This window comes from Hemicordylus capensis, chromosome 2 (assembly GCF_027244095.1).
Source record: "Hemicordylus capensis ecotype Gifberg chromosome 2, rHemCap1.1.pri, whole genome shotgun sequence".
Lineage (NCBI taxonomy): Eukaryota > Metazoa > Chordata > Lepidosauria > Squamata > Cordylidae > Hemicordylus > Hemicordylus capensis.
In genome coordinates this window covers 85,599,574-85,622,191 of record NC_069658.1, presented here as the reverse complement: position 1 = coordinate 85,622,191, position 22,618 = coordinate 85,599,574, and the positions used below count along the sequence as shown (strand labels likewise).

Below are 22,618 nucleotides of genomic sequence, written 5' to 3'. Positions count from 1 at the left end.
GACAGGAGCTGGGCAGTATCCAGTTCAGCAAATGCCATCCCTTAAGGTGCAAAGGTATAAAAGATTCAGATAAAACAGAAGGGAACCGAGTAGAACCGCATAAAGAGCAGACAGAAGGCTGTGCTAGCTAGTCAAAGAGCCAAAAGAAAAATAGCACACACCAGGTAAGAGATTCAGCATATAGGTACTTATATGCCAATGCCAGAAGCCTCTGAGCCAAGATGGGCAAGCTGGAGTCCTTGGTTGCTAATGAAGAAATAGATATAGTGGGCATAACAGAAACATGGTGGAACAGTGAAAACCAGTGGGACACTGTTATCCCTGGATATATACTCTATAGAAAGGACAGGGAGGGGTGCCTTGGAGGTGGAGTAGCACTGTATGTTAAAGAAGGGATAGAATCTAGCAAGGTAGAAAACCTAGGTGGACTTGAGTCCTCTACAGAAACCCTGTGAGTGACAATACAAGGCCTGAAAGGAAATGTGCTACTGGTGACATGCTATCGTCCTCTGGATCAAAATGCTGACAGTGACTGGGAGTTGCAGAAGAAAATCAGGGAGATGTCAAGGAGAGCCAGGGCAGTGATAATAGGTGACATCAATTACCCACACATAGACTGGGTAAATTCACAGTCAGGTAATGACAAAGAGGTCAAATTTCTAGATATGCCCTAGAACAGTTGGCCATGGAACAAACCAGAGAGAAGACAACCTTGGACTTAAAACTGAGAGGCACCCAGGACCTGGTGTATGATGTCAGTGTCATGGACACTTTTGGGAACATGTCAGTGTCATGGACTAAACAGCGATCAAATTCAGCATACATGTGAGGAGAAAATCACCAAAGAAGTCTAACACAGACACTTTGAATACCAGAAGAGGAAACCTCTCCCAAATGAGAGGTATGGTGAAAAGAAAACTGAAAGGGAAAATCAGGAGAGTCACTTCACTCCCGAATGCATGGAGTTTATTCAAAACCACAATACTAGAAATCCAGTTAGAATACATACCAAAAAGGAGGGAAAGTATCAGTAGGTCCAGGAGGATGCCAGCATGGCTAACAAGTAAAGTCAAGGAAACCATAAAGGGGAAGAAGACTTCCTTCCAAAATTGGAAGGCCTGCCCAAATGAAGAGAACAGAAAGGAACACTGGCAAAAGAAAGGCAAGGTGACAATAAGGGAGGCAAAAAGAGAGTTTGAGGAACATTTAGCTAAAAGCATCAAGGGGAATAACAAAAACTTCTTTAAATACATCAGAAGCAGGAAACCTGCCAGGGACATGGTTGGACCATTAGACAATGAGGGAGTGAAAGGGATTATTAAGGAGGATATGGAAGTTGAAGAGAAGCTAAATAAATTCTTTGCATCTGTCTTCACAGCAGAGGATACTGAGCATATACCTCTTTCTGATCCAGGCTTTTGGGGGGTGGAGGCTAAAGAACTGAGTCAGATAGAAGTGACAAGAGATGTCTGGAAAGATGTCTGGAAAAATGGAAAACTAGCAAATCACCAGGGCCAAATGGCATCCCTGCAAGAGTCCTTAAAAAACTCAAATGTGAAATTGCTGGCCTCCCTGCAAAAATATATAACTTATCCCTACAATCAGGCTCTTTACCAGAGGACTAGAAAGTAGTCAATGTAACACTGATTTTCAAAAATTGATCCAGGAGTGATCCAGGAAATTACAGGCTGGTTAGCTTAATGTTCGTTCCAGGCAAATTGATGGAAACATCCTCAAAGATAAAATTGTAAAGAACCAGCATGGCTTCTGCAAAGGTAAATATTGCCTCATAAACCTTTGAGATCTGTTGACTTTGAGAGTGTCAAAAGGTGTGTGGATAAAGGTGATCCGAATGACACAGTATACCTGGATTTCCAAAAAGCTTTCGACAAAGTTCCTCATCAAAGACTCCTGAGGAAACTTAGCAGTTGTGGGGACAAGTACATGTGTGGCTAAGGGGACAAGTACATGTGTGGGTTGCTAACTGGTTGAAAGACAGGAAACAGTGGGTAGGTATAAATGGAGAGGTTTCACAATGGAGGGAAGTAAGAAGTGGGGTCCCCCAGGGATCTGTACTAGGACCAGTGCTTTTTAATTTATTTGCAAATGATCTAGAAGTTGGGGTAAACAGTGAGGTGGCCATATTTGCAGAAGACACTAAACTATTTAGGGTAGTGAAATCAACAAAAGATTGTCAGGAGCTCCAAAAGGATCTCTCCAAACTCGGTGAGTGGACGACAAAGGGCCACGCAGAGGCCAAGTGCACAAGCGCACAGGCTCCAAAATGGCCACTGCGCCACCCGGTGAAGGCCGATTATGGGAATTGTAATCCAACAGCAGCTGGAGAACCTCAAACTGACCACTCCTGCTATATGAAAATACAAATACCAGAAGAGAAAAATGAATTACATGACCAGATGTAATAGAAGGTAGACTTCCTGTACTTTTAGTTTTTGTACTGAATGAGGAATTTTGACACAGACTATTTATCAATTTGAAGTGCTCACAAGGGTGACAAGGGTGGTCCTCCTGAAATGCCCTCTTTTACACAACTGTAAAAGGTACACGGGCCCTATTCTCTTTTGTAGCTAAATGCACATTCCTATATTTATGTATACTAGCTGGGCCGGGCGCAGTGCAACTGAGCCTCTAGTTTCCCCATCCACTGCCGATTTCTTTCCCTGTCTGCTGCTACCACCATTTTCTTCACCTGCCCGCTACCACCTGCCACCGCCACCTTTTCGCCCCACCCGCCACCCTGCCCGCCACCACCATATTCCCCCCCTCACCACTTTGTTTTCCATCTGTTCACCAGTGCCGGCGCTTTCCTCTCCTCCTGCTGGCAGCTCGCTCGTGAAATCTCACGAGAGCTGCCACGCATGGGATTAGCAACGGATACACTATAGACAGAGAGCTAGAGCTAGAGCTAGAGCTAGAGCTAGATTCTGCCCAATGGACTGTAACAGCATATTATGGATGTTAGAGCAATAATATACATCACTTACTTATGAAACAAGTTATAGGACCCTTCTCTACATTTCAAAGGCTGCAGTCCCATGCACATTTACCTGAGTCAAGGAAATTTACTTCTGAGTAAACAGAATTGTGTGGTATATCATTTAAATGTGATCATTTAAAAAGAGCAAATATGACCCCAGTCTTTCTCTTTCTGTTCATCCACTGAAGTAAATTAAAAGAGAACACATATGAAATGTTAGCTTCCTCTTGGAATTGTGGTGATACCAGCTGCTGGTACTTGCTACAGTGGTCACACTTAACAATTCCCATATGGCTAGGAACACTTTGTATGGACAAGTATTGAACCACAGACAGACAGACACACATCTTTTTTTATCAGGCAGAGGAGAATTACACTCCAATATCCTCTTTATTGCAAATAAAAGCAAAGGAACAAAAAGGCAAACAGGACAATACACTATCTCTAGCCAAACTGTCAGAGGTACCACATAAAAGTAGTTTTGAACTGTAAAGACTTTACCCAAGATAATAACATTTGTGTGCTTTCTGTAAAAAGAGACCACTCTTCAAATAACAAAATGCCACATCTTTTTAGAATTTTCAGATATGTAATTTGCAGCTGGTCCAGTTCCGTTATTAGCAGCACAGCCTTGGGTGTTTCTACCACTGTGCAGCAGATCTCTATTGACATTACAGCCTCAGGTAGTGTTATCCATCAGGAGAAGCAGATTTTAAGCCATTAATTTCTCCTAGAGCAGGTGCATCTTCCTACGATGCTAGCCAACCCAGTCTTCAATAAAACTGATGCTAAACATATAATTCATGCTTCTGTTTTTAAAATGAAATGAAATGAAATGAAATGAAATGAAATAGAAGCTGGAGTGGTCAGAACTGGGACCATAGCACAGGGAAGGGAGTACTTAGCCCTTTCCCCATTCCATAGCCCTGACATATACTTATACATTGTGCAACCATATATATTGGAGAGGAAGGAAGGCGAGCAGGAGTCCCTCCATCCCCAAAAGCTTGTCAAACTTTCAGAGCAGCAAACTTACTTGATTTGATTGGTGGGGGTGGTATTCTAGAATTGAAGCACAATATGGGAGACTGTAGGATGGGGAAAATTTACTCAACTTATTTGATTTGCAAGTCAAGCAAATGCCTCGTTTGCATATAAATATAAAGGTAAGCAATGAAACATTTACCTTTATAAAGCTACCATTCTAGGGAGAAAACACTATTAATAACTATAGATGTCATTTCTTGATAACTGGACAAATGTGCAACCATATGCCGAATCCTTGCTAAAGGTTTTTTCTTTTCTTTTAAGCATCGTGTCTTTTCCTGTCTAAAAAAATTGGCCTTTCTTGCATCTAAATTTGTTGCATGGTTGAATTTAAATTACCACTTACATGAAGCATGCCAATAAATCCATTAAAGTGTTTAGCCTTCATCATTTCAGAAAGCACTGATATCACATTACTAGAATGTATATGAAAAATGAAATTATAATATATTTGGGCTTTGTTTTTTGAAACATGATAAAGAGAAAGAAATTGCAGATGCTTTGAACATTACTGTAGTGCTCTAGCTACAGTTCCAGGAAGCTGAAGGTTTGCACTTCTAGTAAACCCAGAGGGTAGAATATGATCTCTGTAGGTCAAGATTAGGGTACGTTGGAGCAACTATTAAGGTCATGATGGGCAGGGGGAGGGTCACATTGACATGAATGAAAGAAAAATCCATTGACAACAGGGAGAAATGGTATTTCCCTTGATTTCATATTGCCCTAGAATGTTTAGGGGTTGTGGGAGTTCCAGATCTGTTGGTGAAGTTTAATATAATGCAGTTTAATGTGAGATTGCTGGGAAATAAAGCAACATGGAAATAAACCACTTTCAACTGGTTGCATTTGCACATAATGTGGAACCAGAGTTCAAGGGGCCAGAGGTTGCCAAACCTGCATGTCCAAATGCAGGAAAGTCCGGTTCCACAAGGCGACTCACCTGAGGTTTTCTTTTTGTAACTCCAATCTGCCCTAACCTGAGGTTAAAAACAGACTGCGTTACATCTGAATTCGGAACTGTAGGCTGTATTCCCTCAAACCAGAGTTAGGGGAGGCAACTCTCCCCTCTCTCCAGCCATGATTGGCTGTGCAGGCTGTCCTTCATGCAAGAAGGAAGCCTGCAAAGTCAGTTTCCTTTCCTCTCTGTAGTCTCGCTGACCGCAGGCTCCCTGCTCTCTGTTATGTCCGAATTCGGACAGGAGAGAGGGGTGGTATGGGGAGCAGAACTGTGGGTACATTGGAGCCGAGGTTCCGCATTACATACAAATGTGGCCATCATTTAATTCAAGACAAAGATATTGAGCTTGTGTGTATTACAGGAAGCTGGTTGTCTGAGTCAGACATAGCATGAAAGTTTCTGGCCGGAGACACAGTATAGCACCACCTAGAACTGAGGGCCCAGGAAATGAGATCTAATGCTCTTAATGCTCAGTGACCTGTATGGCAGACTCTCTATTTGATTTGGCTACGTTGTCCTTCATGGCTTCACAGAATGAAAGATAAACATATGTAAACTGAAATATTTTATTGAGCCCAAACCATGGCCCTCTGCCTGAAAGAACATATGGAGTCCAGAAGATCATACATTTTAAAAGTATATTTATTAACTTTTAGGGGAGAATCTCAACATTAATATTTTCACAACATTAATATTTTCACAAATATTATGAACTTATGGAGTCCAGAAGATAGTACATTTTAAAAGTATATTTATTAACTTTTAGGAGGGAAATCTCAACATTAATATTTTCACAAAAGTAATTATTTAAGCTCATTCCAGCTTGAATAAGAAAGGTTGGTTTCCCTATCACTATTATGTCAAATAGCCTCCTTTTTCTTAAATAGCCATTAGATTTAAGAAGAATGGATTTTGTAAGTGTACATTAACACTTTATGAAAAGTGGCTAACATATTGTGCATCATTACAGTTCTGTGACTCTGCACTCTGGGGCTGTTGTGGACTTCAAAGGTAACTCCAACACTGTTGTGGAAGCAGCATTTCTGCAGGTTTCCGCATTCACAACAATCAAGAAACTTGCAGGGAATGCTGCTTCCACATCCACGGCTTCTAAACAGCATCAGGGCTGCCTTCGAAATTTGCAGCCCTGGGGTGTAGCGTTACAGATTTACAGAGTATAACACTATAAACCATGTTAGCTACTAACCCCAGAATTTCCCCCAAAGCCAAAATGGAAACAATAAGGGTATTCACATGACCCCGCACATGGGTGGGTGGGCAGGCAAGGGGGAAGGCAGGGTCCAACCCACCTTCCCCCCAGATGACAGTGTGGCTCCTCCTTGGGCATGCTGCCAGGTGCCCAAATGATCCATGCTTAGAAGCTACGTCCCGGCCTCTGGGTATCCCACAATGCACCACATGATGAGCAACCAGATAGCCCCATGAGACAGGTACTCTAAGTGCCCGTCTCTGTGCATGCTTAGACTGAAAGCAGCCTGAGTTCACACACAATCCCAGCAGCCAGGTTAAGGGTGCACTCAAACCCTTAACCTCAGCTAAAGGCTGGGCTTAGAAGTTGGGTTTGGCTGGGTGGGAGCACCAGTGCTCCATACGAGCAGCCTAGCCCAGGCTAGGTTGCCCTAGCCTGGGCTAAGCTGCTCCTGAGACCCTAACCCTAACCCTTAATGTTTTACTAGTCACAGGTACTAGAAAATAGAAACAGCTGGCGTGCCTAGAACACAAATTTATTTTATTATTATTATTTATTTACACAGTCAGACAGGTGTTATTGACTGGTTTGTTTTATCCAGACATCGAGTCCTTCCCAAAGACCTGGGACAGCTGAATTTTATTTTCAATGTTGATGCTGTTGTTATAGATATCATCGCAGAATATAGGCTGTTCCCAGTAAAGTTGCTTTTTGTAATTGGCTGATGGTGATTTCTGTGGCCCCTATGGTGTTGAGGTGCTCTTCAAGGTCTTTTGGAACTGCACCCAGGACGCCAATTTCTATTTCTATTTCTAACTGGGATTATTTTGGTCTTTTTCTGCCACAGCCTTTCAATTTCAATTTGTAGATCTTTGTATCTACAATTGGTGATTTTTTTCTATTTCTTTTTCTTCTATTCTGCTATCCCCTGGTATTGCTATGTCGATTATTTTCACTTGTTTTTCTTTCTTCTCGACTACAGTTATATCTGGTGTATTGTGTGGCAGATGTTTGTCTGTTTGTAGTCGGAAGTCCCATAATATTTTTACATCTTCATTTTCTTCAACTTTTTCAATTTTATGGTCCCACCAATTTTTGGCTTGTATTTTTTGCAGATGTTCCAGTGTATCATCCCTGCTACCTTGTCATGCCTTTGTTTGTAGTCAGTCTGTGCGATCTTTTTACAACAGCTGATTAGGTGGACCACGGTTTCATCTGCTTCTTTACAAAGGCGGCACTTGCTGTTTGTTGTTGACTTTTCTACTTTTGCTCTTATTGCATTTGTTCTTAGTGCCTGTTCTTGTGCAGCCAGTATTAAATCCTCTGTTTCTTTCTTCGAGTTGCCATTCTTAAGCCATTGCCAGGTCTTGGTGATGTCTGATTTTCCACTTATATTGTGCAAATATTGACGATGAAGTGGCTTATTTTTCCATTTTTCTGCTCAGTTCTAGACTTGTTCTTTCTTGTAGGCCTGCTTTGTTTCATTGGTGTTGAATAGTTTCGTGTTGTTGTTGTTGTTTGTTGTTATTATTATTATTATGAATGATATTCATGGGTTCACTAAAATCCCCACAGTGCACTCTTAAAAAAACCAACCCGACACTATTTTAAATACAGCAGATTATACAGTGTTTTCATACTGGGAAACAATAATGATTTATACCTATGATTTCAGTGACAGATTTATATTTAAGCATGCATTATAAGAGAGCAATTTTCCCATTGAAATCGCTGTAAGCTATAGACCTTTAATTAACTTTGCTGAAAACCTTTTTACTGTACTTCTCTATAAGAAGGACAAGTGGAATGGATTGGAAAGACATTTTTGTCAGTGCTGGAAAAACATTACCTAATTTCCACACACAAACTAGAAAAATTACATGCTTTCCTTTAAATATATGTACTCATTACTGGTTGGGGATGGGTGGAGGAGAGGCACTGACTTTTAAAAATAAGCCTGTTTCCAGTAGCTGCAAATCAAATTGTTGTTTAAGCTGCTGTAAGAGATTGTGTGGATCATATATATGTGATGAAGCTGAACTTTGCAAATGACAGATCTACCTGTTTTTATTATTTGAAACAATGGCTTCTTTAACTTAAAATGCTTAGCATGCAATGAAGGTAGTTAAAAAGCCTACACAGTCCTTGCTTCTGCAAGAAATGTTTTCAGCATCTCAGAAGCTTCTGAATAACAGTGCTAAGTCTTTGACTCTAAGCCAGAGCATAATCAAACTGGCCTTTTTCTAGCCCATCAAGTCCATCAGCCCAGGTAGAAGTTGGCATACTCCTGTATGGGTCCAGAAGAATTCGAAAACATCGGACAATGAGAATTCCTAGGAAAATAAATAATAAAATCACAAAGACAAAGGTTGTTTTCTGTTCCAGTGTCATGCCAGTTTCTGAGGGAATATTCCCAGAAGAGAAGAAAGTGGAGGTAAAGGGTTCTCCATCCATTCTCCAGGAAAGATGCAAAAAGTAATCCCACAATCTTCTTCTTTTCATCATCGATTAATGAAGGTCATGATAAAAGTTACGTAGAAGTCCTTTGTTACCTAAAACTGAAGGATTGAGAGAGAGAAATTTGAAACTCCTCCGTCTAGGATAGTCCTGAAACACACTCATTAGGACAGGTCAACATTATGGGTAGGAGAAGCCTCCTCCCCTAACTCAGGAGCTCTGTGTGCTCCCAGTTTTCGATCTTGTATGGATGGACTCGATTACGACAGCAATGAATGCACCACTGAGAGACCTTAAAGGCCAAGTTGAAGACAGATCATCCTGGAGAGTATCTATCTATGTGGTCACTATGAGTCGACACCAACTTGATGGCACTTAATCAATCAATCAGTTAACAACAAGATTGGAGGCAAGGAGCTTGATTGTGAACGACATCACATTTGAGTAGGACAGTTTTTCTTCCAACCTCATTCTTAAGCTGGGAGTGGAATCTGGGTAGGACATGCTCATCCTACCTAGCTGGGGCTTAGTTTATGATCAAGCTCCTTGCCTCCGACATTTATTGATTGATTGCATTTTTATACCACCCCTCCCAATTTGGCCCAGGGCAAAAGACCTTGTTGTTAACTGACACACGATTGAAAATTAGGAGTCTGCAGAGCTCCCAAATTAGGGTAGGCAGCTTCTCCTACCCTAGGAGACTTCTCATTCCCTAATGTTGATCATGTGAACTGCCCTAATGTGTATTGAAGCCTGTTGGGGGCTTCAGGAATTGGGGGTACAAAGAAAAGGCACCACCAAGCTTATCTTCTTCCCCCAAAACCTCATAATTCCCCAGATCAGGCAAAAAGATCAGATAATTCCCTAGTTCAGCCTACACCCTAGCAAGTAAGGATACATTCCAGTGTCATTTTAGGCAAGACCAGCCAAAGAACAAAATTATAAGACTGCTGGTGGTTCCTTAGGAGCCTCCATCAATGTCATGTGATGTACCATGTCAACCACTGTTGGTCTTTTGGTCCCAACAGAATATTGCAGAACTAAAATATTCAACAGAACAGAATATTGCAGAACTAAAGGTACAAAAAAGGATGCCCCAAATGGTCAAATGAGCAATGAGTACCTTCACTATGAAGAAAAGAGAAAACATATGGGGGATATGGGGGAAAGGGTAAAGCATATGAAGAAAGGGTGAAGCATATATTCATGAATAAACATACCATTGACAAAAGAAAAGATTAAGAGGCTATTCACACGATGGGAATTGGGCTAGCCCGATTTTCTCCCATCATGAGAACCACCGGGCTCGGCTGTGAGCCCAGTGGTTCTTCAGAGGGTAACCCGCTAAACTACCCCTGCCTTAAAACCAGGTTTGCGGAGCAAGCGCTCCACAAACCCGGTTTTTTGAATCATGTGTTGCCATGGCGCGGTTCCATGCCACGGCAACTCACAGGTAGACCTCCGACTGGGAGGCTTAAAAGCAGCCTCCCGGCTCGGGGGTCTCTCCAGCATGCCCTGTGTGCTCACGCAGGGTATGCTGGAGCTTCCATGGGCTGTGCAGCCCCTGATCCTCCCAGCCCCTGCTGGCTCTGTAATGGGTGGCTGCCTGGAGCAGACTGCCTGCTTGTGTGTGGAGGAGAGCAGGCTAAGCTCGCTCTCCCCGCTAACCCTCCCCAGGCAGCTCCCACTAATCGTGGGAACCGCCTCCAAGAGTGAAGGCAGATGGATAAATGTGTGGTGAAAGTGGTTTGGCTTTGAACAAAAACCTGCTACATTCTCAACCTCCATTCAGACACTACATTGTGTGTGCATACATGCTTTTGCGTGAATGACTGTGCATGTATTCATTTAAAAAATGAATCTGGGTACAGGCCCTGGCAAACGCAGGATACAGATAGGCCGTGTACTATTGTATGTACTGTATGTGTGTTGCATAACATGTGGATAGCAATTGGGGAACTTCTTTGAATACACAGAAAGTGTATTCAAACTACTTCCAACCCACTTTAGAATGTCTTTCTGTCTCCACCCTAAGGGTGAACATACTGTAAAAATAAGGGAAATATATTTCACAAGACTGGAACATTGTGGTATTCTAAATTCCTCAATGAAATTGATTGGCAAGAAGTTCAGGATAGACAAAAGCAAGTATGTCAACACCACATAATTAACACCTAATTAACCACTATGTTTTCCTCCCATAAGAAATTATGATGACCATCAACTAATGAGTTTAAACAAGATGCCTCTGAATGTCAGTTGTAGGGGAGCAACAGCAGGAGAGAGGGCATGCCTTCATCTTTTGCCTATGGGCTTCCCCAAGGTATCTGGTGGGCCCAGTGGCACTCTCCATACACCCTGGGGGCCCGCAAATCTTCTTTAGTCTGTCCTGGTTGGTGCAGTCGCTGCTGGCCCACACTGTGCCAGGCAGCCGAGTGTGATTATGACCTGTACTGGTTGCTTTAGAGACAGAAGAGGGAGTGGGGAAAGAAATACAGTATGTGGGATGGGAATATGTTAAGTTGCGTGTTGAAATGTTTCTGCTCATGCATATTTGTGTAAATATACCAGTTTTATAGTCTTACATTCTTGTGAGTTTAGTTGCTGTTTATGCCCTCAAGAACTCGCATGTTAAAAATACTGTGTGTGTGTGTGTGTGTGTGTGTGTGTGTGTGTGTGTGTGTGTATGGGGATGATGCTGATGCTTAACTTGCAGTGGGTGGGGGTGGGGGGCGGCTCTAAAGGCCTTTAGGTCCAGGCTCCAAAATTACCTAGGTGCATCTCTGGGTGGGCCACTGTGGGAAACAGGGTGCTGGACTGGATAGGCCTTGGACTTGATCCATCGGGGCTGTACTTGTTCTTATGAATGAAGTGTCTTATGCCATTAAATCTTTTAGTGTAAGCTTTTGTGGACTGCAGTCTGCTTCACCAGATGCATTCGATGAAGTGGACTCTAGTCCACGAAAGTTTATGCCATCATGAATCCGTTACTGTGCAGCAATGGAGTAACATAGCTAGCCCTCTGATAAGTAGATGGAGCCTTATGTGCAGAGGCAGAAGAAACAGAGGAAGGTTGTTGCTCTCATGCTGCAATTGTGAGCTTCCTGGAGGCATCTGATGACTAATGCTGGAAAGAGAACACCGGACCAGATGGATCATGATCTGACGCAGCATGGCTTTTCTTACATTCTTGTACAGATGGGGTCTAGAGAGGTCTGCTGGTTGAGGAAAGAAAATAAAAGAGGTGGTAGCTGAGATGTGATGGTACAGAGACCTGTAAGATGGGAAGCAAGAGAGATACAGGGCTGGGGTAGTTAGGAGATGAGGTCGAGGGGGGGGGGAGAGAGAGAGAGCACACTATGAGATGAAGAGGAAGCACGTTAAGGAGTGGAGAGAGAAAAGAAGAATGATTAAACGAGGAACTGCAGAATGATCACACAAGTGACCTACAGTTATTTGAGTCATATACACTGTATATCACAAGTAGAATTGAATCATGCAGCAAAATTGAATTGCCAGCTGGTAAAGATTAATCAGTTATATAACTTTAAGGTCTTTCTAGCAAATTGATGGAAACTTGGTACAAGCTTACATAGTCCCATAATTCAATTTGCATGATGTAGAAGTGTGACAATCTGTGAACAGTTAAGAATGAGATAAGCTAGATGTCTGACAGGAGCCCTAGGTGCACTAGGCAGGTACAGCATGCAGGAAGCAACACTAGCCATGGGAGGGACGAAGGGGCCTTAACAGGGAGAGGAAATTTACTGCCCTTCAATACCGGCTACAGCTAGGAGCATTTTGGACTCAGCTAGGAAATTTCACTATTTCTATTTGTAATGACTTAACAGCAGCAGCAACATTTGTGTGTCCATTTGCGATTCCTGTATCCACAAATTCTCCTATGACACAGTGTTCTCATTGGGACGCATTCTAGAACTGATAATAAGCCACATAAAAGGCTGTAATGCCATATTAAACAGAAACATCTTTTATTTACTTCTGATGTGGAATCAGGGATGGTGCTGGGGTTCTGGTGCCCCCGGGCAATCTATAAATCGGCACACACACTCCCTCATCAACTATACAACATTATTCCATTTGTATGATAGGTGGTGCTCCTTCCAGACAGTATTTTCTCCATCAAGGTATGTAAATATTTGTAAGGACTTTCAAGGGAGCTTATTTATAAGTTCCTATATTTAATATTTTTGATCGTTGATTGTCTGGAGGAAGAAGCACCACCTATCATTATTCTATCAATCACCTATCACCTATCACTATTCTATCAATGGAATAATGATGTAAAGTTTTACCAGTGGGCTTGAACAACTTCCCTACAAGCAAGGTTAAAGTGTTTGCGGCTCTTGGGTTTACAAAAAAAAAAGGCAACCAAGGGAGAAAATTACAGAAATTTACAAAATGAACTTTATGTAGAGCATGTGAATAGAGAGATGTTTTTCTCCCTCTCTCATAATATTAAAAAATGAAGGAGAGTCAGGATAGCCAAAAGAAAGCACTTCTTCATACAATCTGTAATTAATTTTTGGAATTTGCTGCCATAGGATGTGGTGATGACCACTTCTTTAGATGGCTGTAAAAGAGGATAGGCCAATTCTATCCTGGGTGGAAACCCCATGTTCAAAGGCAGTATACCTAAATGCCAGGTGTGTGTGTGTGTGTGTGTGTGTGTGTGTGTGTGTGTGATAAATTTGAGATAAAATGAATAACATTTGTAGTTGAATCCCACAAATTTCCAACTGTTCTTTTACTTCTCTTTTGCAAGCACATCAATTTAAAAATCTATTACATATATTTTATTCCTCTCTGTGTAGTCTTGAGGGGTGGGGAGAGAACTCAGAGGTGGGGCCCACAAGCAGGAGGCCCTTAAATTCTACCATAACTTCACAAATTTGTTCTGCACCAGTAGCCTAAGTCTGGACCACTCCATATGACTGATTCACTTTCTGGATACCACTGTGCAGCTGTATGGTGGACATATACATACCATGGTATACAAGAAAGCCACTAACTGTTACACATAGCTCCCACCCAGAACATATCTCATTGTCTGTCAATCAGCCCTGTGCTATAACCACATTTGTTTCCAGTCATTGGTCCAACTTGGACAATTATATGTCTCTCTCCCAGGCCTTGAATAGTAGATCTAGCCTTCCTTCCTTATAGCCCATCCCCATTCTTAAATAATTATTCATCAGTAACAACAGACCACATAATGGAAACACAAACATAAGGCAGACCCTGCAACAAATCCAAATGCCTACTCTTTCCTCATATCCACTCAGCTAGGTCTATTACAGGATCTAATAATATCAGGGGCTCGTGCATCTATCTATCTATCTATTTTTATTTTTTTACATTTTATATCCCGCTTTTCCTTCAAGGAGCCTAGAGTAGTGTACTACATACTTAAGTTCCTCCTCACAACAACCCTGTGAAGCAGGTTAGGCTGAGTGACATGTGACTGGCTCAGAGTCACCCAATGTGTTTCATGGCTGAATGGCGATTTGAACCCAGGTCTCCCCAGTCCTAGTCCAGCACTCTAACCACTACACCACACTGGCTCTGTAGCCAGTCTAATCATCCTCCAATCTGATATGTGCTATCACTTGCCAGTGCCCTTTTGCTTTCTACATAGGACAAACAGATCAGTCTCTATGTAAAAGAATAAATAGACACAAATCTGACATCAAAATGACAACATTCAGAAACCAGTAGGAGAAATTGTTGATCTCCTACAATACCCAACTCCTGATCTGAAAAAGTCACCATTCTACAACATGGGAAGCTGCTGAATTAGAATCAAACGTCTTGATACATACTATTTGTTCAGACTTGAATGGAATTTCCTGTAAAATCATAATTTTAATTAACTTAGCAAACCTAGAAGGATCTTGTTCTCATTAAGTACTGTTCTGTTCTGAATTTATCATTCTGCTTGTCCTGTATAGATTTAGGTTTTACATATAATTGTCAAAGGCTGCAATTGCATTTCATAACCATTTGGTCCTGAGGTTTTGTTTTATTCTCTGTACCTATACAACTGCAACTGAGGATAACACATCATGCATCTGATGAAGTGGGTTGTAACCCACAAAAGCTTGTGCTACAATACATTTATTAGTTTTTAAGGTGCCACAGGACACTTTGTGTTTCTGTTTCATTGTTATGGAAGAATAGGATACAAACATAATAAGTAAGTAATTTTTAAAATCTCTGTAGCACGACATCATGTATCAGAGTTTTTGTGGGGTTTTTTGTCTAACTCTAACAAGGGCACCTTCAACAGTTCTCAAACAAGAACACCTTCATCAAGCGCTTTTGCTTGTTAATTCTCAACAATCACTTAATTCCCTCCCGTTTTGCTGAAGATGTGTTTTTATGCAATCAAGCCTGAGGTACTAACAGAGAACAGGAAATATGTTCTTTGTTCTGCAAAAGAATTACCTCACAACTTTTAAGTTCAATGTTTTGCTTCACTGTGGAAGCATGTCAAATATCTGTAATTTGGACCTAACATTTATTCAAAGTGAAACTGAAAGAGAATTTCAGAGTTCTTCCCAAGGAGAAACATTGGAGAATTTTCTCAGTCAGTTTCTCCACCTCCCGAGAGACAATAGCCAAGTCATCCAATATCTGAGAAGATACACTATTTTCCTTTGGTGCACATTCTAGTTCAGAACTTGAGTTGCTTTTAAGATAATATCTAAGCTAATTTAAGCATCATTCATGTCAATAAAATAGTTTCATACATTCAGAACTATTATAATAAAAGCAATACTTTAAGAAATCTGCAATGCACCCGATCTTCCAAATTAGTTTCTAAAAACTGCAAAATTGTATTATTAACTCTAGCGGTAGTATATAAAGATTCATCACAATTGTCTACCTTTATATCAATTCCTCAACAGAAAGAATATATTCCATTTTGTATATTTTACACGGTTGTTGAAATAATCAACTTCTGTGGTTAAAGTGCAGATCAACAGACTAAAATACCATATGGTTGAAAGGCAATATAAAAGTACTTTAAGTCAGTAACCAAACTGACACTTCTCACATTAACATGATTTTCCAACAGATTGGAAGGAACAAATCTTTAAATATTCATCATGGTAAACAGAGAACAAACCCTTATTAATAAAATCAACATTTTCTTAACCCATTGTTAGAAGGTTATTTAGATTTATCAGAAAATGAATAAGCCTTCATGGGACTCAGCATTTTAAATAATCACTTACCAATCATGTTTGTTTAAAAATTCTATTATACCTATTTTAATTTTTCACTTACTGTTACACCAATAACAAGAAAAAGAGTGTACTGGAAGTAAGCCAAATGGCATGCTTTTTCTTGGTTATATTCAATTACACTCAAGTTGTATTTTTTTGTATAAGCCTACCTGGCATTTTACATAAATGTACACATGTAGCATGCAGCATTATTATCATTACGTATGCTGCCAGATCCTGTACATGTTTACACAGAAGTAAGCCCTACTGAGTTCAATAGGGCTTCAAATAACAACAAAAAGTGTATTTTGGATTGCAGTCAGTCTCAGCAACGTATTGAACGTTAAAGCATTTTTAAGCTGGCCAAATGTTAGATAAAATGTTGATTTTCCAGGCACTAGAAATTTTAAAAACCTAGTGTAAAAAAATCCAAAGAATATATTTTATGTTCCTCTTTTGTTATATTAGATTTGATTTGATTTAAGATGTTGATATTTAAAAGAACTCTATACACTCTTCAAATATTCATCATATGCAACCAACATTTGCTTCACACTAATAATACACAAAAAGACAGGGATAGGTAAGGGGTGGGGGTGGGGTCAGTTTTTGTGAAGTACCTGTGTCCGGTTGAGAGAAAACTTAGCCCACATTCTGCTGCAGCTGTTGCAGATAGTTTTGTTTGCATTCTTCAGAATGTCACTTGTGTTCCAAGGCACAAAGAAACTAGACAAACAATCCCGGATCTGGCACTGGATTTCAAAGGTTTAGAGCCTTATATGAAAAAGTGATTCCTGCTTATGTCAGAAAGTAATTAGCTGACAACTGTCGTTCCTTTGAGTCAAGCTATGATTTCAGTTCTGCTTCAACAACTCCTCAGTAGATTCTGCTTCAGTGAGTAGCAGCAGCCTAGCAGCCTGCTCAGAAAACATTAACATTCAAAAGGGGTGTGTGTGTGTGTGTGTGTGTGTGTGTATCAATCAGGGCATTCCCTATATCTTTGTAAAAATCAAAGCAATGTATTTTCCAGTGTTATTTCTTTTATGCTATATTGATTGCTGTCAGTAATCTGCCTCTTCAATGCCAGTTAGCATCCTTGCATTAGCCAATTGGAATATTCATTATGATCAGTGACCTTCAAGCAAACTCATTCATTAGAAGACTTATAGGGGGGTGGGGATAGAAGATGTTAATTTAGGGTTACAGCTAATAGAAGGAAAACACAAACACAAACCACTTCAACAAGAGTTTCCAAAGTGGTTTACATAGGGAATAAATAAAGATGGCTCCCTGTCCCCAAAGGGCTCACAATCTAAAGAGAAACATAAGACAGACACCAGCAACAGTCACTGGAGGTACTGTGCTGGGGGTGGATAGGGCCAGTTACTCTCCCCCTGCTAAATACAAAGAATCACCACGTTAAAAAGGTACCTCTTTGCCGAGTTAGCAGGGATGCTTTGTTTCCCGTCAATGAATATGAAATTAGTTCTGATGTGTTAAAGCTGATATCTTGCACTTTCCCCGCTAGATTTTTTTTTACTATATTGGCTCTGCCTCTTCTCCACAGGTGAGAACCATATTGGCTGTGCATCCACTTCACATTCATCAGCATGGTGAAGCTATGTTCATACAGCTTTAATTTAGGGACACTTTACGGGAGTGTGAGCTGTAGAGTCTATATAACAGGCCTCCCTCTCTTTTAATTAGTGGATTTTACAAGATTCATATATTGGGAGTAGTGGCAAAGTGGCTTAAAACCAAGTATTTTGCTGCAATCAATTTAAAAGCTGATGGCCTCCATTCTTGGTTGGATTGCAGGTATCAGAGGCTTTGCTGAATTTGTTAGAAGTAACAGAAGAGATGATTAGAAGGGATATGTATGAACAGAGGTTTGTGCACTGGTTTGACGCAGTGGGGAGGGGAACAGTGAGTGGTATTTTTTAAAAAGAATTTTTTAAAAAGAGCATGGTGTTGCGGACCACACAAATGGCGACCATCCATGCGCGGACACCCTGTGTATGCTAGCGCTGTATGCGGCTTCTTGGGGGCAGTATCATCGCAACAGGAAGCTGCATGTGGTAGCAGAGAGTAGGTAAGGACCCGCACTTGCCGCTCCCCTCCCTGTGGCACTGAACCGGTTCTGACCTTGTCTGAACCGATTCAGTGCCCAACCAGTACACAAACCTCAGTTTGTGCACATCTTTACTCTGGACACTCACAAGGGGGAAAGACGCCCTTCCTGTCTGCAGAGAAGAACAGGGCTTTTCCCATTTCTGAGCAGCCCAGAGAGCTGCTGGCAAATATCAGGGAGGGCAGTGGCAGGGTGCGGGCAAACGAGACAGTCCCCAGACCACCAGATGGCCCATGTCTTTGGGACACCCGCAAACACCAATAGCTTTGCCCCTGGTGAAAGGATTTCCCCACTTCCCTTTCTTACCCCTGATGTATGTCCTTGAAGGTCCCCTATCCCTCTAGAGTATATTTTTGCATGGGGAGCAGAGAAAGCAGACAGAAAGAAGGAAAGTCCTTATGCATGAAAAATGTTCTAATGTGTGGACAGTATTCCCAACTTTCTAAATAAAGGGCTCCCACAAATATAATGTTGTCTTTGTTCAAAATCCATGGATCCTGTTTAGGATCTTTTTCTTCAAGTAATCATCCTCCTATTGGAGCCTTTTGGTCCAACATCTGCAGATGCCAGTTTGCAACCTGAAGATTACCACTTTGCACAATGCATTTGTGGAAAATGAGATTGCCAATATGTTTTCTGCTCTGTTCCTTCTGCTCCCATCCCTCTTCCATTTCTCCATCCACTATAGCAACCAGGACTTCAACTTTGTCCCACAGCATATTGGGTAAGAGAGGAAAGCAACATGAAAAAGAAAGGCACAGAGCAAGAGGGGCAGTGGCAATAATACATTCAACTCCATATACAGTGTTAAGAAACAGTGTTAAGAACAGTGCTGAACCAAAAGGAACTCCTGAATGAGTAGCTTCGCAAAGGGTGGGTGCGAGGCTATCAGTGGATCCTGAACAAGGGCAAGTCCTATTCCAGGGATGGGGAACCTTGGCACTCCTGCAGATGTTGGCCTACAATTCCCATAATCCCTAGCTATTGGCCTCTGTGGCTGGGGATTATGGGAGTTGTAGTCCAAAAACAGCTGGAGTGCCAAGGTTCCCCATCCCTGTCCTATTCTATTCAATTTGTATATGAACTGGGCCTTTATACATTTGTAGAGAGATAACATAGTACAGTGGAACAGGAAAGTAGTCCCTGCATCTGTGCAGTGATGTAGGCAGAACATATTTAAAGTTCACTCCCCTGCAGCAGTTCTGAGCTTCACTTGTGTATCATACTGCCTTTACCAATTAATTTATGTTTGGCTTGTTTTGCAATGTCTGTTTATTATGTAATGGCAGCAAAGTAAGGAGAATGGTGTGATGTCTCTTCAATAATTCATTTGTTGTTGTTGGGGGGGGGAAACATTTCAAACTGTCACTACACGCTTTTCATTTCCTCTTTCGTTCTTCACTTTCATTGTAGCCTATAAAAGATGTCTTAAAGAAGATGACAAGATTGCAAAACAGATGACATCTGCTGCAAAATCAAGGATTATGGAGGATAAACATTATGAAATTCTTCTCGCCCTCCATCCCCAAGTTATTTATGCAAATTTCTTAAGATAATTTTGAAAGGCGTAAGACAGCAACTTATTCATTCAGGCTGTTGTGGTTAAGGAGGTCCTAGACAATCCATTACAATCAGCTTTAGAAAGAAAACAACCATTCACACTTGCAGTCCAAGCAAACTCCTTAGAATAAGAAGAGCAGGTTAATGTTTGTTTTTCACTTGACAATAAACTCGACATGGTAAATTCCAGTCCGGTTGCCTTGAAAATGAATACTAATTTAGCATGCACAACTTCTGAAAGATCTTTAATGCAACAAGATACATAATTTGGCACCATAAAGTAAAGCTAACCCATATGGTTCTTCTGTCAGGACAACATGCCACAATTATTATTTTTACATTTATATCCTGCTCTTCCTCCAAGAAGCCAGGAGCGGTGTACTACATACTTGAGTTTCTCTTTCACAACAACCCTGTGAAGTAGGTTAGGCTGAGAGAGAAGTGACTGGCCCAGAGTCACCCAGCTAGTTTCATGGCTGAATGGGGATTTGAACTCGGGTCTCCCCGGTCCTAGTCCAGCACTCTAACCACTACACCATGCTGGCTCTCACAATATCAACACAACCACATACAACACAATTTTGGCACATTATGTAAAATCGGTATGAAAGATTTAGCCCCATCCTACTAAGTTCTGCAGCCCACAAGCTGCTTACCTACCTACCTTTGGTCCCTTACCAACAAGACAGCCTCTCCTGTAAGGATTTTCCTGTGATCAAAATGGTCTTCTCCCTCTGTTATTTTAGCTGTTCTAAGTATCAAACTCCTTAACTGAATACAATGGAGATGTTAGATAGCAGATATTTTAATATGCAAATTATTCATACTTAAATATCCTTTTCTAATGTAATATCTAAGGTAAAAGTACTTCAGATTTCACCCTGTTAAAATGTGGGGTGTAAGTTTCTGCTTGAGTTAAATGGTAGCAGACACATTTCTCTCCTTCACTTTAAAACATTAATATTTACAGTGAATTCTTTGGCAATGAAGTGAGGCTCAGAGTCATCTTTTGACATTCACCAAATGCCCGAAACAATCCAGCCCATATTGGGATTTATTTTAAAGGAACAGTTAATGTTAACCACAGATTATTTGCCTCAGACTTTTCTCCCTATTATACTTGAAACACTCAGTGAGAAGGCAAAGAGCATGCAGCAGTTTCCTAACATACAACTTTTATTTTTATTTTTTTGCATATATTTTGCAGTTTTCTACATATCAGTGTGACTTCCCATTCATCTTTCAACACAGTTATACTGCAACATCCATATTTGCTCTCATGTAAATATTTTCTTCATATTTATATATCTGGTTATTATGTCCTAATCCTTGTTTTCATCACCATAGTAATTTATTAGTTTCATTACTATAACAAATTCCCCCACTGTTATTTTTACATTTCAACCCCCATTAATAAATCCAGATTCACATTGTTTTTCATATACTACAAAAAGGGTTTCCAGTCTTCTACGAAGTTTTCTATATGACTATCTCTTACTAATACAGTAAGTTTTGCCATTTCTGCATATTCATATGCCTTCATCAGCCATTCTTCTGTTGCTGGAATTTCCGCAGATCTGCATTTCTGAGCAAGAACCATTCTAGCCGCCGTCGTAAGATATAGGAATAAATTTCTATTTCCTTTTGAGATTTCTTCATTAATTATGCCCAACAGAAAGGATTCAGGTCTCTTATGAAATACACATTTAAAAATCTTTTTTAAAAAAAGTTCATCATAAATCATATCCCAAAACCTCTTTACCTCTCTGCAGGACCACCACATGTGATAGAAGGACCCCTCACTATCTTTACATTTCCAGCACTTATTAGATACATTTTTATACATTAAAGCTAGTTTCTTAGGTGTTAAATATCACCTGTACATCATTTAAATTAAATTTTCTTTTAAATTATAACACGCTGAAAATTTAAGATCTTTCTTCCATCGCTTCTCCCAGGCCTCTAAGTTAATATTATGACCTACATCTTGTGCCCATTTTACCATTGTTGATTTTACCACTTCATCTCTTGTTTCTTCACATAATAACAAATTGTACATTTTGGTAATTAGTTTTATATCACTTTCACATAACTCTGTTTCAAATTTTGATCTCTGCTCTTCAAAGCCTATTTTTGAACCTTTTTTAAAAACCTCATTTAGCTGATAATATTGAAACCAGTTGGTCACTATCTTTTAGTTCTTCCTCCTTTTTCAGTTCCCATTTATTATCACACTTATTCAACACTTCATTATATGTCGGCCATCTGGTTTTCATATTCACTTCTTTACATATAACAGCTTCTAGCGGGGATAACCACAGAGGTACCTTGTTTTCTAAGTATTTCTTATTTCATTCCCAAACTATTATCAAACTTCTTCTGATGTAATGATTAAGAAAGTCCCTATGTACTTTGGTCTTATCATAAAATAAATATGCATGCCAACCAAATCTTCTATCAAAGCCCTCCAAATCCAAAATTCTTAAGTTTCTTAAAACTATCCATTCTTTCATCCATACCAAACATGCTGCATCAAAATACAATCTTAAATTTGGAAGGGCAAGACCTCCTCTTTCTTTAGCATCAGTTAAGTTTTTAAAATTAATTCTGGGTCTTTTCCCTTGCCAAATAATGTTAGAGATATCTTTCTGCCAGCATTTAAAACAGGTCAAAGTATTAATTACAGGTATCATTTGGAATAGAAATAACATCTTTGGTAGTACATTCATTTTAGTAACAGAAATTCTACCCAGCAACTATTCCATCTTTATAAATTGACTTTCACCTGATCCCAAATAACCCCATAGTTATTTTGAAATAACATTGAGTTTTTATCAGATAACCAAATACCCAGATATTTTACCTTCTTTTCAATTTTCAGTTGACTTATTTCATACAACTTATTTTTGGCTTACGTGTCCATATTTTTCGTCAGTACCTAAGTTTTTTGCCTGTTAATGAAAAAAAACATACCACCTTTAGAGAAGAATTATTTAATAATATG

At 40.3% G+C, this 22,618-nt stretch overlaps 1 protein-coding gene across 1 annotated transcript; it reads right to left on the bottom strand.

Moving 5' to 3' along the window:
* Nucleotides 1–6,738: 6,738 nt before the first annotated feature.
* On the bottom strand, nt 6,739–17,016 carry CTXN3 (cortexin 3). The gene is made up of 2 exons (XM_053288896.1): nt 16,544–17,016; nt 6,739–8,771 (listed from the first exon to the last, which is right to left on the bottom strand). Exon 2 carries the CDS (start codon nt 8,716–8,718, stop codon nt 8,425–8,427), a length of 294 nt encoding a protein of 97 aa, XP_053144871.1. The 5' UTR covers nt 8,719–8,771; nt 16,544–17,016; the 3' UTR covers nt 6,739–8,424.
* Between the last annotated feature and the right edge of the window lie 5,602 nt (nt 17,017–22,618).

Excerpts from the sequence above, each read along its gene's own strand:
- CTXN3 (XM_053288896.1), bottom strand. The coding sequence starts at position 8,718 with ATGATGAAAAGAAGAAGATTGTGGGATTACTTTTTGCATCTTTCCTGG.